Source organism: Bombus impatiens, unplaced genomic scaffold, assembly GCF_000188095.3.
Source record: "Bombus impatiens unplaced genomic scaffold, BIMP_2.2 scf_0049, whole genome shotgun sequence".
In the NCBI taxonomy this organism is placed as follows: domain Eukaryota; kingdom Metazoa; phylum Arthropoda; class Insecta; order Hymenoptera; family Apidae; genus Bombus; species Bombus impatiens.
Genome location: NT_176468.1, coordinates 770,807 through 787,348, shown reverse-complemented (window position 1 = coordinate 787,348; position 16,542 = coordinate 770,807). Strand labels below are relative to the sequence as shown.

The 16,542-nt window shown below is 31.5% G+C and overlaps 3 protein-coding genes across 11 annotated transcripts in view; 1 reads left to right on the top strand and 2 right to left on the bottom strand.

Annotated features, from left to right (window-relative positions):
* The first annotated feature begins 523 nt into the window (after positions 1–523).
* LOC105681483 (ribosome biogenesis protein WDR12 homolog) lies at positions 524–3,876 on the top strand. The gene is made up of 9 exons (XM_012391317.3): positions 524–739; positions 896–981; positions 1,065–1,275; positions 1,356–1,496; positions 1,566–1,741; positions 1,814–1,884; positions 1,964–2,210; positions 2,292–2,424; positions 2,496–3,876. The coding sequence occupies exons 1-9, from the start codon at positions 672–674 to the stop codon at positions 2,632–2,634; spliced, it is 1,272 nt and encodes a 423-aa protein (XP_012246740.1). The 5' UTR covers positions 524–671; the 3' UTR covers positions 2,635–3,876.
* A 667-nt stretch (positions 3,877–4,543) lies between these two features.
* Positions 4,544–16,420, bottom strand: LOC100744046 (protein alan shepard). 9 transcript variants are annotated; one of them, XM_033323714.1, is made up of 11 exons: positions 15,737–15,850; positions 14,953–15,167; positions 14,729–14,787; positions 14,490–14,614; positions 12,082–12,087; positions 10,198–10,355; positions 9,949–10,102; positions 9,678–9,872; positions 9,363–9,455; positions 9,106–9,266; positions 4,544–9,005 (listed from the first exon to the last, which is right to left on the bottom strand). In XM_033323714.1, the coding sequence occupies exons 1-10, from the start codon at positions 15,833–15,835 to the stop codon at positions 9,120–9,122; spliced, it is 1,251 nt and encodes a 416-aa protein (XP_033179605.1). In that variant the 5' UTR covers positions 15,836–15,850; the 3' UTR covers positions 4,544–9,005; positions 9,106–9,119. The 9 variants fall into 9 exon arrangements, with proteins under 9 accessions (XP_033179605.1, XP_033179610.1, XP_024226764.1 ...); XM_033323719.1 differs by having other exon boundaries at positions 14,523–14,614; XM_024370996.2 differs by lacking the exons at positions 12,082–12,087; positions 15,737–15,850 and adding an exon at positions 16,327–16,420 and having other exon boundaries at positions 14,469–14,614.
* LOC117152302 (glycine-rich cell wall structural protein 1.0-like) overlaps positions 16,172–16,542 on the bottom strand; it is a 34,990-nt gene continuing 34,619 nt past the window's right edge. Inside the window, exon 3 of the mRNA XM_033323537.1 lies at positions 16,172–16,191. Coding sequence (XP_033179428.1) covers positions 16,172–16,191 — 20 coding nt within the window. The remainder of the gene's footprint in view (positions 16,192–16,542) is intronic.

Sequence of the window (16,542 nt, the reverse complement as noted above, 5' to 3'; positions counted from 1 at the left end):
GTATTAAAATAAATAAAATAATACTGACATAAATAGCCAATTTTATTATGAAATATCGTTATATTAATAAATAATAAATAGAGAAACATAAATTATTATTATCATTTATATTTGTTCTTTTCCTGATTTGACTTTTTCTACCATTAGTTTTATTTTATAATTATTTGGCAATATTTATTACATAAGTATAGTAAAACAATTTTTGAATATATTAAGAAATATAATTATACATACATATAAAATTGAATAAAATTCATTATCCAAATAACAAAATTATTACTTGTCAACCCTAAAATTGTATTTAATGTTATGTTAACGATATTTACTATTAAATTAAAAGCATCATAAAAATGTTAATTATTCTACCTTTTAATATGTATTCATATTTCTATATTAATTAATATATTTCTATTTATTAATTTAAAAAGGTCACATATACAGAACTGAATAAATAAACCAGTACAAAAAATTTAGTCTTTCGATAATGTGAAGAACGATTACCTACAGAAGAGTATCGATTGCATGATAAATCGATTCGTTCAGAGTTCCGAGAAGTCGATTACTGGTGTCGATATAATCTAGTTTAAAATGTAGCACACACGTGTATTTTCTGTATTTTCTATAATTCCCATTTTATAAAAGAGTAAAGTACGAATAATATTAAAACTACGATGGCTAATGAAAGCCTAAACAACAGTGCTCCACAGCTACAAATAAAATTTCTTACGAAGCAGGAACAGTAAGTATTTTTAATTATCTTTTGTAAACTGCATTAGGAGGTTATTTCATTTTGTTACACAGTTATGACATTGTGTTTATGCTTTATATAATTTGCAATAATTTTGTTATTTCAGTAATCATAATATATGTGGTAAATAATTTTTTCAAATTTTAGGTATGCTGTTCCGGATTTCCCATTATCAGTGCACACATCCATTGTAACAAGTGAATTAAATACTCTTATAAATGAACTTCTAAAAGGTAGCATATTTCTAAATTAATAAACTTAAATATGAATTAAGTATATTGAGGAATATTTGTTTATTAACTGGATTTAATTCTAGAGTCAACCGATATAAAAAATGATATAGAATTTGATTTCTTAGTGTGCTCACAATTTTTACGCACTTCATTAAGTGAACATATAGCAGAAAAAAATATTTCTACAGAAGAAGTGATTATTGTTGAATATGTTGAAAAGTATCCACCACCAGAACCTCAGGATTGTCTTTTACATGATGATTGGGTATCTGCTGTTGATGTTTATGAAAAATGGTAACTTCTTTGATATTTATTGTTGTTATTTATTATTAACATTATTATTTTGTATTAAAATATTTATTATACTTTAATAGGATTTTGACTGGTTGTTATGATAACACATTACATATATGGACATCTAAAGGGAAACATCATTTAGTAATTCCTGGACATACTTCACCTATTAAAGCAGTAGCATGGATATCCATGACTAGTGACACGGCCAGTTTTGTTAGGTATGATTTAAAACCGGGAAAAGTTGAATTGAATAATTTTAAATCATTCTTACCATCTATAATTTACAGTGCATCTCAAGATCAAACAGCTATAATATGGGATTGGAACATTATGGAAAACTCTGTAGATTGCATTCATGTATGCAGGGGACATGAACGTGGACTAGAAGCTGTTAGTATTAATTACGATAAGACTATAATGGCAACTGGGGCGTGGGATACAATGCTTAAAATCTGGTCTACAGGTAAGTAGTTTATATAACAAAAAAATGAAGTTCATTAATAAGAAAATGGTTCACTTTCATTTATGTTTGTAGCTAATCAAGATGAAAATGAAGATGGTGAATCCAGCTCAAAAAGATTAAAATCAGAACATGGTAAAACAAGGGTAAATAAAATGAATAAACAGTAAAATATTTGTCAACGAAGAAATAATTTATTATGATATGTACGTTTGCATTATAAAGGTACCTAAAAGAACTATGAAAGGTCACAAAGAAGCCATTAGTGGTGTAGTATGGTCAGATAAAACAGAAATTATAACATCCTCGTGGGATCATACGATGAAAATATGGGATTCAGAATTAGGAGGAATCAAACACGAACTGGCTGGAAATAAAAGTTTCTTTGACCTCGATTATTCCCCATTAACTCGTACTGTTATAACAGCGTCAGCCGATAGGCATATTAGATTATACGATCCAAGATCTACAGGTTTCGACTGACATCGTTTATTTATAAATTTCTAATCATTGTTGCATTGAAAGTTGTATTAAAATAATATTTCTTTTTTAGAGGGAACACTTGTGAAAGCAATATTTACTTCTCACACGCAATGGGTACAATCTGTACGATGGTCGCCAGTGGACGAAACTCTTTTTATTTCAGGAGCATACGATAATGAGATGAAACTCTGGGATACCAGAAGGTACGATAATTTCCAATTTTATTTACAAAGTTGCTTTCCGTGTAAAAAAAAAACTATTTCTCTTCTTATAGTCCTAAAGCGCCATTATTTGACCTTTCTGGCCATGAAGATAAAGTATTATGTTGCAATTGGTCGAATCCCAAATTCATGGTATCCGGAGGTGCGGATAACACCGTAAGGATATTTAAATCGAAACATATTGTTCGTTAATAGCGAAATGTTTTATAACTTTTACATATAATAGAGAAATGAATTGTGCATAGTGCAAATTAATAAGAATAAGATTCTTTTTATCAACTTAATATTTATTATATTCTAAATCAAGCAATATAATCATCTAAAAGAAATAAACACGTATCGCCATCGTGAAACGTACTGAATCACGAAATCATGTACTCAGTGTAAAATAATCAAAAGATATCGGATCAATCTTTTAACTTCAACAACGTAACTTGAAATAAATTAAACGTGAATGCAGATCGAGATGATGTATATAAAATAATTACAAAATATTTTCGTACAAATAAACACATCTAACGAAATCAAAAAGACAAAAAGTACAACCCTAATGGAAAAAGTATTGCATGGCCTAAGAAAAAGCTCTCAGCATCAAATCAAAATTCGTACTCTTTTTATTTCAATGAGTTCTTTTTACGATGTGTTTGCTTTCCTTTTTTTTTTCTTTTTAATTTTACCCTTCTATTTTACATCATTATAAAACCACCATTTAATTGACAAAAGAGGAGATCTAGTAATCGTTCTCATACATTGCCAGCATCTCGATTAAAATCTTTTTATCTTCACCTCTTTTTTTAAAATTTCGAATCTTTATTGCGCACAAATTAAAAGCATTTACTCAAAATAGTACAAATCGCATCAGCGTGTACGGTGTTAAAAGTATTAAGAAAAAGACTCGTTACGTTCTACCGTATTACCAAAAATCGAACATGGCATATTAATTCTCCATAGTCTTGTTACTCCGCAGAAAACAATCCTATCGTCGATTAGTATAAACGCGGACGCTGGATGTATTATTACACAATTAGTTGGGATAATGTGGGGGGCTTATTATTTTAACATTTCTTACAAAGGACAAATGTTCAGTCTGTTGGACATGCTGTACTACTACACATTAGTAAACAGTATAATTTCGTTTAACCGATGTTCGATTGAGAAGAACGTGATATTTCTTGTTTCCTTTTTGGAGTTTCTCCTATTTTCGTTTTCTTTTTTTCTTTTTAATTCGTTAAGCTCACTCTTTTAGTCCTGGAGAATACCAAAAATCTATCTCAGGATATAACATTGAAAAAGGCATATACAATAGTCGCTACTTGATTCAATAGAAGGCATATCTCTCTTTTTTTTAGTGTTGGAATACGTGTAAATACAGTCACTGATTTTGTACGAGAGTAAGTTTATTTTACAGACTTTACATTTCGTTTGTTCGTTTCTCGCAGAAATTGTTCTTTCACTCTTTGACACAACAAAGGAAAAGAAAAAACGAAAATGAATCTGTATTTATTTTTTTTTTTTATGAAATTCAACGAAATCTAATGCAGACAAAAGAGAAGTACAATTTAAAAAAATGACATCTGAGAAGAAACAATGATATAATTATAATTTGGGGATTCACTCTCTCGCTCTCTTCTCTCTGTGTTGAAGACTATTTTCACAATTGGCCTGCCATTAGAGAAAACTTAGGAAAGGAAAAGAAAATGATTCGAATAAATCCCCAAAACAGATCGTTTATTGATCAAAAATAAGGGATGATAGTAATTAAGAATTTGATTCTTTCACTTTGAATACCAAACCATGCTTGTAAGTAACTCTAAAAACTGTTTGGTGCACGCTCCACATACAAAGTGTAAGAAGTGTGTGACGTTTAGAGCGTGCACACGCAGTGTGCAGTTTACAGTAACAGTGTGTCTCTGCAGTCTGTGTCGTGTCATAGGCAGATGGTTGTTCTTTTTATTTAAAGTACGCATTATAAATTATGCATACAACCTACACACCACACATTCGTCTCGCACTTTCTCTCTCTCTCGCTCTCGCGCATCTCATATGTGTTTCTTTTTTATCTTTTGTATTTACTACTTATATCTCACGTTCTCTCTCGCGCTCTCTCTCTCTCTCTCTCTCTTTTTGTTTTCTGTTTGCGTTTTTTGTTTTTCTCTTCTTTTTTTCGTTTTTTTTCTTTTTTAGAAGACCCTATCTATAACCCCCACATTATCTCACACAAAGACTAGCGTTTTTAAACGATCCAAAATAAACTAAGGGCACTTTTAGTGGCGTATGCCCTGTGTTCTTATTCAAGTTCCATGAAAAATCTAATTCTGACCGTTGTTAAACTTTGTTGTTGTTGTTCTTGTTACTTCATTTTTTTTTTTCATTTTATTACAGCACCTATCGACTTCTAAGAGCCCCTATTTCTTAACTAGCTATGACACACTTGCCTTAATCTAAGAATTTCATTACGTGCTATGCCTCGCCATCTTAAAAGTATCCGAGAACCTAATGTGTGTGTTCATTTTTTACTTTTTTTTTTTATATTTTTTTCCCTCCCGATTACTTAATCCTCGTTTACGCATGCGAACTTAATGCCTCAACATCATATTTTGTTTCTTTCCTTTCTCTCGCTCTCTGTCCCTTTCACTCCCTCTTTCTCTCATCTTGAAATTTACGAAATTTTTAATTCTCATGTATATTCTCATTGGTCGCACACCACATAACAATTAATTATATAGTGGAGAGAAGAAACAAACAAAATGAATCGAATATAGTAATGGCATTTTTTTTTTTTTTTTGTATAATTACAAGTGTCGTTCTTTCGTTTTGACGCTTATGAATAGAAGATTTGTATATGTCGAAAAATACAACGGATGTTGGATTAAACAAGGAGCACGGGAAAGTTATGGAAAAGAAATTAGAAGAGATACAGGAGGGGTCGAAGTAAAAAAAAAGCAGAACAATGGGGCAAATGGAAAAATGTTCGTCTCTCTCTCGTTATAGCTAAAAACCTATCTCCTTAACAATAGTAAAACAATGACTTAAAACCTCGGTGAAATCTAAGGACTGTACAAGTCGAAGTACGATGACGCGCGTTACATTATCGGGCATCATCAAAGTCTCAACTCGGACTCGCATCTTTCTTATTATTTCTTTTTATCGCTTAAGCCGACGTTCGACTAACATTATATTACTTATTTTTTTTTGTTTCGTTACTTAAAAACACCCTACGTTTTTTTCCTTTTTATCCTCATCTTTCTACATCAGCCTACGACTACTAGTTGTGAATCTAATCTAAAAAGAGGCTACGCTAGAAATTCTAAAGAAAGCTTACGGAAAGCAGCATTGCTTGGAAACATTACGTTCCAAAAAAGAGATTGGTTTTTTTCTTCTTTTTCGTAAACCACGCCCGGCCAGCCCAAGCACCTGACCCGCGGTGCGCAGCAAGCAGTTCTTACTATTTATATTACAGTAGATAATATGTTGTAGAATAATATATATTTATTATTAATATGAATAGCCAGTCAGTCTTGACGGGTGCGAGGTGCATAGGCTGAACGGTGCCTCGCCTGATGTGTGTTTTCCTTTCTTTTTTTTTTGCGTTTTTTTAACGAGGAGAGGCAGTTGTATATGTATCCTAACTATCACCTAACTAACTACCTAAACTTAATCACTTAATTGATTACTTCCTATCCAAAAATGGTACCTATCCTATATATTTATAATCAACACTAACTACACAACATCTCTTTCTTCCCAGGTTCTATACAATAGATTACGACGCATTCGCTCTTGTTTTCTCTCATGTTCATTCTTACTTTCTCTCTTGTATATTTCACATTCTAGCATCTATCTTCCCCCCCCCCCTCCACCTCGCTCATTTTATCATTTAACTTCCTTCTACCCCCCTGCTTTCTACACACATTTTCTTCTAAATTTCTAGCTCACGCACTTTCATTCGCCTTCTATGATTCTCCGCGTCTCTTTCGCTCATTGTCCCTTGCATCCATTGATCTTCCTCACTCTCTTTCTCTCCTCTCTGCCCGCTCTCCAGTGCGGCTCCGTATCTGCGGGAGCTGGCATTTATGTCGGCCGAACCATCGTTCTTCCGCTCTCGGTCAGCACTATAAAAATGCTGCTCTTTTTTTTTGTTTTGGTCGTCACAATAATAATTAGTTATTTAGTACAAGTCTATTAGTAAAATTCTTCAAAATTCACTATTTAATCACATGTGATTTTTGTTGTCAGTCATGGTGACAATCGCTTGTGCAAACAATTTACACACTCGCAAATAGGTTCGCCTCTTTCTTTCTTTCTTTCTTTCTTTCTTTCTCTCGCTCTCTTATTCTTTTTTGTTTGTCTCCCTTAATGCATGGACTCAAATCGAGTAATAATCGGTCTCTTAAAAAATAGTTCATACCACTTTTTTCATCTTTTATCTCTTGTCATCAAATCGTGATGTACCAAAATAAACTAAATATATTATTTACTTCAAGTCTCAACAGTGTAAAAATCTTTCATACTTTAGATGACGTCAATAATAGTAATCATTAATTATAATAATACAGCATATTATTGTAATATTATAATAATAGCTACGATCGCCTCTAACTCTATCTAACTACCTGCCTGCCACTTCGAGCCCGGAGCTCGTAATATTTGGTAGAAAGCTTTCTGCTAATCGTTCCTCGACTCGACCTAAGTCAGACAACGTGAAAACTGTGCCAGATGTAAAAACGGGCTTAGAGGAACGCAGGAGAGGAGGGTGTTTTTTCTTTTTTTTATCATTAAACCTTTTGCTTCTCCGTTTTCTCTCACTCTCACTCTCTCTCTCTCTCTCTCTCTCTCTCTCTCTCTCTCGATACCACGTAGATAGAAAATTTTCAACTTATATTCTGTATTTTACGTTTCTTTTTGTTTCCTCGCGTTCGATCCTCTCGCCTATCGTTCTACTCCAGTCCCATTATCTTTTTCGTTTTCATTTGCAACGCGATTTTATTCGTTTGTTCGATATAATAAATTAATTTACACTCTATCTATCGTATTCCGTTGTAACAAGCCTATTCTGTCTCTCTCTCATTTTCTTTTGGGGCGGTATGGATTAGTCTCAGTTAACAATGATCCGCCATTTGATTTCATATCATTTTTTTTTGTTCCTAGACTCCGTACGAACCGTACAGATGTTTTCGGTCCGTCAATCCCGTTAGTGGCAACTATACACATACAAAATCTATTCGAATTCATAACCAAAAAACAAACGTAGTGATATTTAACTGGCTACAACGCAAAAACAATTATATTCTCTTAACTAGAAGATCAAAATTTGGCTCAAGTTTCGCATTTACATACCGACGTAAAAATATATTATAATATTTTTCAGCATATCCCAGTCTAGCGGATTTGTCTGAAAAGGCACAATTCTAAAAAAAATATCTGTATTCACTGTACAATTAAAACTGATATCAATTCGTAGTAACTGTACTCATAAATATAAATCTTCTAAAAAGTACTATGTTCCTTTCCTTCTTGTTACAATAATTACATATATCCTGAAGTTTTTTTTTCCTTTAGAAATAAAGCTTCATCTTTCTCTCTCTCTCTCTCTCTCTCTCTCTCGCTCGCTCGCTCTCTCTCTCTCTCTCTTAAAATCTTCACTTCTTTTTCGTCCATAAAATATATTCGTCCGTGATTAAAAAGAGAACGCGAACTGTACTTGTAAAAGTAGATAAAAATCTCCGCGTGGCAATACATACATACAATATATGTGCCTGGCTTGGAATGTCTGAACGAAACAGAAGAAAACAAAAAGAAATAATATGATGAGAGTGCAGTTAGTGGATGGGGTGGTGTGCGCTGTTAAGGAAGAGCTCTTTTCTTCAGTATCTTCTGTGAAAAAGAAATACTGATCCACAACCCCTTCTCTTCGCAGCCCAGCCACCGGCCAGCCAGCTGGCACGAAAGTCCGGTAGGTACTGATTACAAGTAACCGAATCTGAATGTTTTTTTTAATCAATTCTAGCATTTGGAAGTGCTTTTTTCTGTATATTATTATTATTATTATTTCTTGGGAAGAATTCTCCTTTGTATATTTCTGAGCAGCGTTTCTTTTATAGTTTACAGTTTTTGTTAAAATATTTTATTCACACTCTCAAAGCCTTTAGCTTCGACTTATCGTTTCCTTAGTAAATGTAATACCTAAAGTTAATCCTGGAAGCCTATCAGCTTGACACTAAACTGTCCGTCGCAGAATATCAGTTTTGTCACTGTCGTAATGATGTGTTGGCGTTACAGCGTATGGAGCCGTGCTGGTGCCGAACAATGTAGATGACACGAGCACTCGTACCCCGTTCTTATGACAACATTCATTCTCTAATCGTTGGAAAATATTAACTACTTTCACCTATTTATCTGATGGATAAAATGTATAAAAGATGGCTGGCAAGTCAATTATCATGAGGAAGAATCTTATCTGACTTTATGTATTGTATTTAGCCTTATCTATCCTTCATTAATATAATCCTTCTTATCAACAGGTGTGGCTCTCCTAACTTACATAACTCTCGGTGTAATCGTATCTGAAATGTTAAAAAAACGGAAATCTGGTTCAGCTTTGTTTATAAAATCCTATATATTTATATATATAACAGAAAAATCATTGTGAAATGCTATATATACCTAAAAACCGTAGCCTACTTGGGCTGCTGAGCTTGGTATTGTTGGTAAGAATCATCAGGAGATGCTGCATTACTTGTTTGTTCAGAATCACCCAGTGGCATGGTATGAATAATGCTAGGAGGATAAGTAGTATAAGGATAGGGATGTGGGCTTGCTATGTACTGAAAAATGAAATATTAAAAAAATTAAAATTAACATAAATGTTGAAAAAATGATTGAAAATTTAAGAGAAGGTAAAAAAAAGATTCTATACTTACGGAACCAGTGCCAAGATGTAACGTAGACATTTGTGTAGTTAGTTGAGGAATCATACTGTATTGTGGATTACTAGGATCAGCTGATGGCATCATCTGTAATATGAAATTCATATTAAAATTTTAAATTTAAATACTTTTATTCAGTTCTTTTAACATTTAGTAACAATTTAGTACAAAAATATCCAGATTAATAATTATGCACGAATATATGAAATTTTTCAGTAATGGAAGAATAATATTATTTAAGATAAATGATAAATGATTTTAAAAAAAAAGAGGAAGCAAAACCAACAAAAAGTCTGTACAAAAACTCACGTCGACCTGTTGCATGTGTGGAGGGGCAGTCTGCACCAAGTAAGGAGTCACCCAGGGCGTTCCTGGCACACTGTATCCCGGTAAAGCTTGACCATAATGACGACTATATTGTGTTAAGGTGGCTGCAGGTAGCATGTGAGTAGTTGCAACCCCGTTTTGACCAACACCACTTGTATCGTAATTCAAAGTTATATTCTGTGAAAGTACATACCACAACATTAAAACTGTACATTAAATACTATCTTCACCTTTTTGTAATTGTATAAATTACCTCGCCAGTTTCCCTCCATATTGTACTTTTGTATAATGATTTTTTCTTATTACCACCATCAGCAAATTTTACCAGTAACGGATCTTTAGCACCTTGTAGTGCCTTTCCATTAAACATCTGAATTATTTGTTCACATTTTTCTTTAGATTCCATTCTAAGATATACATAATATAAAATATTAATATTACTAAATGTAACAAAAATTAATGTGATTAATAATTATCTTTTAAATGATAATATTACACTAACCTTGCAAATCCAACACCTTTACTTTGTCCAGCTGTATCACGTAATATTCGTGTTGAAATAACTTGCCCATATTGAGCAAGCAAACCTTCAACATCATTTTCTTTGAAACTCAGGGGCAGGTTTGCAATATATAAATTAGTAGGGTCCTGCTCCTGTTGCTGAGAAGAGAGTAAAAAATACTATGCAACTTATTGTATTACACTCCTGGCTTTTTATATATATTGTAATATATATAAAAATATATTTTATAATATACTTGTATATAAATTTCAAAAAAGCTTCATATCTATCATTTTAACATTCACGACCAAAACACATGTATTTACATATTCCTGTGTAACTATGATTACAAATGAATGCACAGACGAGGTCACTACAATGAGAAATCAATAATCATAATAAATATTATTGGAACATTTTTATATTAGCTCACAAGGTCAATATTATAGATTTCTTATATCCTTGCATTTTTTATGATGATATTCGTTATAAGTATTTATTTAAAATGTCTCATAATACGCTTCTATTGTATATACACATTCACATGGAATGTTAAAATGATAATTCAAAATTAAATCTCATAACAATATATACAATGATGCAAGAAATTCAACAAACTAAAATTGTATACAGTAATCACAAAAATTTCTTACATATAACTTGACAATGTATTTTAATAAAAATAATGAAAAAAAATTGTATAAATCTACAACAAGATACTACTAAAGGAGAGCATTAAACTATAACAATTATTTTAATCTAATATTGAATGTAAGAATGAACAAATACTCAAAAAACGATTTGTTATGAATTAAAATAATCATTATTTTTAATACTGAAAGATTATCATGCTTCATGGCATTACTTTACCATATTGTGGTGGTTCTCCAAATTTGCTTTATGGATGCTTAAAACTAGTATTGACATCAAATATATACTGCATTTATGTACAAAGCATGCTCACACGCATTCGTTTTTTCATAACGAAACTCCTTTTTTCTAAATTGTATATAAAATTTACAATCTATATGTGCCTATTGCATTCAAAATTTAGTAATGCATAATAATGACCTAAAAGTCAAGAAGCAACTAATGAATTCACAAAAAACCACAATAGTGAATCTCGCCTGTGCAAACATTGTTTATTTAATGCAAATAATAAATTGTTACATTCTTCCAGAACGTATTTATCAATTATTATATCCTTTTCTTTTTTCCAATTAAATCATTTGTATTAAATGATATCTCGAACGTGGTTTCTGTTAGATTTACATTGTTTTGTTAACTGTGTAAAATATATATTTGTAACAGTAAGTATCTTTCTTTACAAGTAAACTTTTTTGTAAAGAATATTCATAATTTTTTCTAGTTATATTATCTTTCTACTACTTTTTATAAATTTGTGTTTTAGGAATCACATATTCTTATATGATAAATAACCAGTACCATAAGTAATGCAAGCTAACTAATTGTTTATAATAAACAAGACTGAGGATAACCATTCAAAGCATTAATAAAATTTCAGTCACATATGACACACTGTTGGATACAAGCATAACAAAAAAGCACAGGCATGTTCACATATATACAGTTATATTATAAGATAGAAATGAAAGTGAGTCAAATTATCTTGCAATGTTATTAAAATATATGTTTCCAAAATATATACACATACATATACATGTGTTCATGCTCAAGTTTTTCTTGCTTACGATTCTCATATGTAGAGAACAAAAAGCAAAAAGATATATGTACACTAAACTTAACTCGAATTCGAATTTGATATTTATGCACCCTCAAGCATATTTTGAGATCCACCATTTCTCTCAAAAATCAATCAACTCTACAGTTACTTGAATATACTTATACTTTACGACAATTTACTTCAATCTTGCGAATGCATTAAAACAAAAAAATAAATAATGAAAACATTATGATATAAGCTAAGCTTATGGCATCTATATATGTATATATATATTTCTTTTAAAAAATATAATATACATATACACATATATGTATGCATATAAACACATATACATATATGTATGATAAAACCATAATATAATTTAATGACTTTGTATCTCAATAAATTGATTTAATTGATCAAGTGTGAATGTGTATAAAGGATTTTAAAAATAATTTGTACATATTTCTATACATGATACTTAATCAGTAAATCACTAGAAACTTTAGCAATTCTCTGTAGCTATAGTGTACTAAGTTCTTGCTAAAGACTTTTCAAAATTCCCAAATACACATCCTAAACTTGTTTGGTGTGCCGGTTAAACTTTATTAATCAAGCCAAGTGTCAATCAGAGTCAACCAACACCCCAGGATTAAGATAGCACCTGATCTTCGCATAGCATCACTAACTGGTAAGTAAATACCATGTACCCTGAATACATTTAATAATGGGTACATTGTTTAGTTATATCATATCACATGCGACTGACATCATCACAGCTGCTGATGGCACCCCGTGCTTTTACCGCGGCCAGATTAGAAGAAACATTCCAAGTTAGTCTTTTATTTAGCAATAAATATAGGCAGGAACCAGTACTTTTTATTGGCAATGTGCATACGTAGATAAAAACAAATAAAGAAAATTCAAAGTGAAAAAATTTTTAAACTAAATGTATATAAGCGATCTTTTCTAATATTTACACACCGTTAGAATAAGAGACAGACACATAACATTTGACAGATTGCACAGAGAATAAGATAAACTATAACGTATTTTATTCATGTAGTATAGTATACTACCACACTTAAAAGCAATTTTAATGGAGTATTCTAAAGAATTTTAGAATTTTTCTTAGTATGACAATAAGCTACTGATTCTTTTTTTTACATAGGGCACAGACACAGACATCTGAATACATTAGAATAATTTGCTAAAGGCTTGATTTAGTGCTGAAATGAATGCAATCTTCAGACACGAATTATAAATGTGTTGACACAGCAGTATCAGCAGTTTGTGGCCGAGGTACAGCAACAAGCATCGATAGTTTGGTAGGTATATAAGACAGAATGGCAGAGAACTGGTGAAAACTAGAGATTTTCAGACAAGTGAGATAGGTTCTAATAGGAAAAACTTTATAGTACTTCTTTTTATCTTAAAATATGCATAATTGCCTGCTACTATATTTTCACTGATAATACAATTATATAACGTTATACTAGTCATATTACCTTTACGAACATCTGTATCATAAAAAATTTTTTTCGAATTTTATCAATGAAAATATAATTTGTGCATAATACCACCCCTCTAGCAGCAATATTTTTCTGTTGTTAAAAGATAAATCTTAAGCATGTGAAAGTTTATAAATTTATTTGAAATCCCTTCTCACTTGTCAGTAAATTTAAATAGTTCTAATTTTTGTTATATCTTCCATAAAACCTGTCACTTTCTTTTAATCTGACATCTCTATACTAAAAATACTTTTTCTACAAGACGCAACGATTATAAGATACTAAACAGTCTTGTCAAGATACAAACTCTATGCATTTCTAGAGGGGCTGAGAGCAGAGCAATGATGCCAAGACGATGATGCCATGTTTGTCTTTCAACTATTATAACAAAAGTGAATAATTTAACAGCATTTTAAAGAACTTCATTATTAGTTATAAAATATTTATTAATAACAATTTTTCTGGAATTTAAACATAAAATTAAAAAGAACAATATACTGCATGTATACAAAACATATATTGACATCTACTATTTATCATAACAATTTGATTAATTTTTTATAGTTAATAAAATAAATAATAATAACTTATATATTATGACTGTAGTCAAATACTGCTATTAGCAAACAAATATTGCAAATAAATTGTTGAATCTAACTTTAAAAATCATTTCATTGGAAAACTTTGATCACTGAAAGACAACCATGATATCTATTGTGATCAGAATTTCAGTACTTTTTTATCCAACATTATATGATAAATAATGCATGAAAGTACTGTACTGTATACATATTTATCATAGCAGTACAGGAATAAAAATCTTTTTCAAATTAATGGCATTTAATAGTTGATATATCAATGGGAGAGCGTAAGGGTTGTAATAATGATCAAATGTAAGAGGACTACAGATGGATTTTAGAATAGGATAGACTGAAAAGTAGAAAGGCAGAAATAGGAAATAAAAAGAGAAAAAAGATAAAAGGGAATAGAAAAAGAAGGGAAAAAGAAAGAAAGAAAAGAAAAGAAAAAAAGAAAAGAAAGAAAAGGAGTTTACTGTTACTCTGGTATTACTGTACTTGCATGCACAACCAACGTACACTGGGCAGTCTAGGGAGCAACCAGATACCCACTTTCGCCATCTGCGCTTGGATGCCCTTGGCAACCAGTGCTTTCACAGCACCCTCTGCCGCCACTGGTGACTCAAAGTCTACAAATCCGTAACCTGTAACACAACAATTGCAATATCAATTAGCAAAACCAGTTAGTAGTAACGTTGAATTCATAGTTAATAAAAAATAAATGATAAAAACAAAGATATAATAGAAAAGTTAATTACCTTTACACTTATTCGTATTTTTATCCAAAATGGCCTTTGTAGATGTAATAGTTCCATATCTGCAAAAACACAATGTATTAGAAACAACACACTCCCGCACTATAAATAAAATTCAATGTCTGTTAGTTCTACTAAAAGTTAGAGTTATATTGACAATCAATTCAAATAATAATATACTGCCAATCAGATATTAACAGAAAATACTAATTGCACGAATGACTTACTGAGAACACATGTTTACGAGGTCCTTGTCAGTTGTATTTTGATTGAGGCCACGAATATACAAATTTGTTTTTGATAGCTGTTCTGCCTGTTGTCCTTGTATAGCATTATTGCTAAGACTTGTGCTCATTGTCCCACTTCGACTGCCGGTAGCACTGCTGGAACTACTATTAGTGTTAGCTGGAGAGGAAGCTGTAGGTACCCGTTGTCCACCATACTGTAATACAGTTAAAATATACAATTAAAAACAATTAAAAATCATTATTAACATAATAAATATATAAACAAAATAGTACAACATGCATATTTTATTATTTTAGAAAAAATTTTATAAAAAATGTTTTTGGGACTAGATACATTAAAACCTTTTAATTATATTAACAGTTAGTATTTTTTAAACAATAGAACTTAATACAAAATATCAATTTAAAAATATTCAAGCAATAAATAAATACGCAATAACGAAATATGATTCAAATTAAATACTATTCTGTTAGAAAAAAAACATCTAATATTTGAACTTGATGAAAAAAAGTATCGAACGTGGTAATCAAAAATTATAAAAGTATACTAGCCCCACCCGGTACGAGAAAAGATTAAAAGTATCATGATATAACACGTGATAATTTTTTATTTTATCACGCCCTCTATCTACATACTGCCAGAGAATAAAGCTTTTCTTTTACTTTCAACTTGTCCTTTATAATTATGCCGGTAAAACATAATACCACTACTACAATAAAAGAGAAACGAAGATCTATGTATCATTCTATGCGAAGTACATACATTTTTTGAACAATCAATTGAAGAGACACATTGTGAGTTCAGAAAAGAATAAATGTTAATGAAAGATTGGAAAAACAAATGAGAGAAGAAATCGCACATCGTTTCCACGAGAACTGTGCTGAGTTGTCACGGCCCCACCCGGTTTGAGAAAGGGTTAACCCTTTCGCTGCGCAAAATGGTCTTTTCTCCTGCCTACGCATATATTCATTTTACAATATCACAGATACTTAAATTAAATAGTTTACACAAAAAAAGGGAAGATCTACAATTATCACACGACACTCCGCGCATACTTTATAGGTTACCTTGTTGCACTACCCAACCATTTTCTAACCATCAAACTGCACGTAAGCCGACTACGAACGTCACCCTCTCTTCATAAAACGATTAACCTTACTCACAAATAATTCAAAACTCCATCTGTTAAACTCAAGTTTAAAATTCACCATTGCATTCTAGATAAAAGCATCAATCATTCTTTAAGTTTATATGTATAAAGAGGCTAAACATTCCAGCTAATAAATCACACTTGTATCCGAATAAACAACAATCAATTTGACGTACAATGTTTAAAGTCTTAAAGTAACAACCTATTTGTCCATATGCCAATCGAGAGAATCAAAGAATCCGTCCATGTTCAAATCGAAAACGGTTCGTTATAGGAAAACGGCATGAGTTCCGAATGGTATAAAGCTCTAGCTGATGAGGAATGAAAGGAGAGGACTTACCGACGCGTGCTGTGCGTAGGTGGCGGTGGCGTAAGGATTCGCCGTAGGCGGTAGTTGCTGTGCTCCGACAGGCATCTG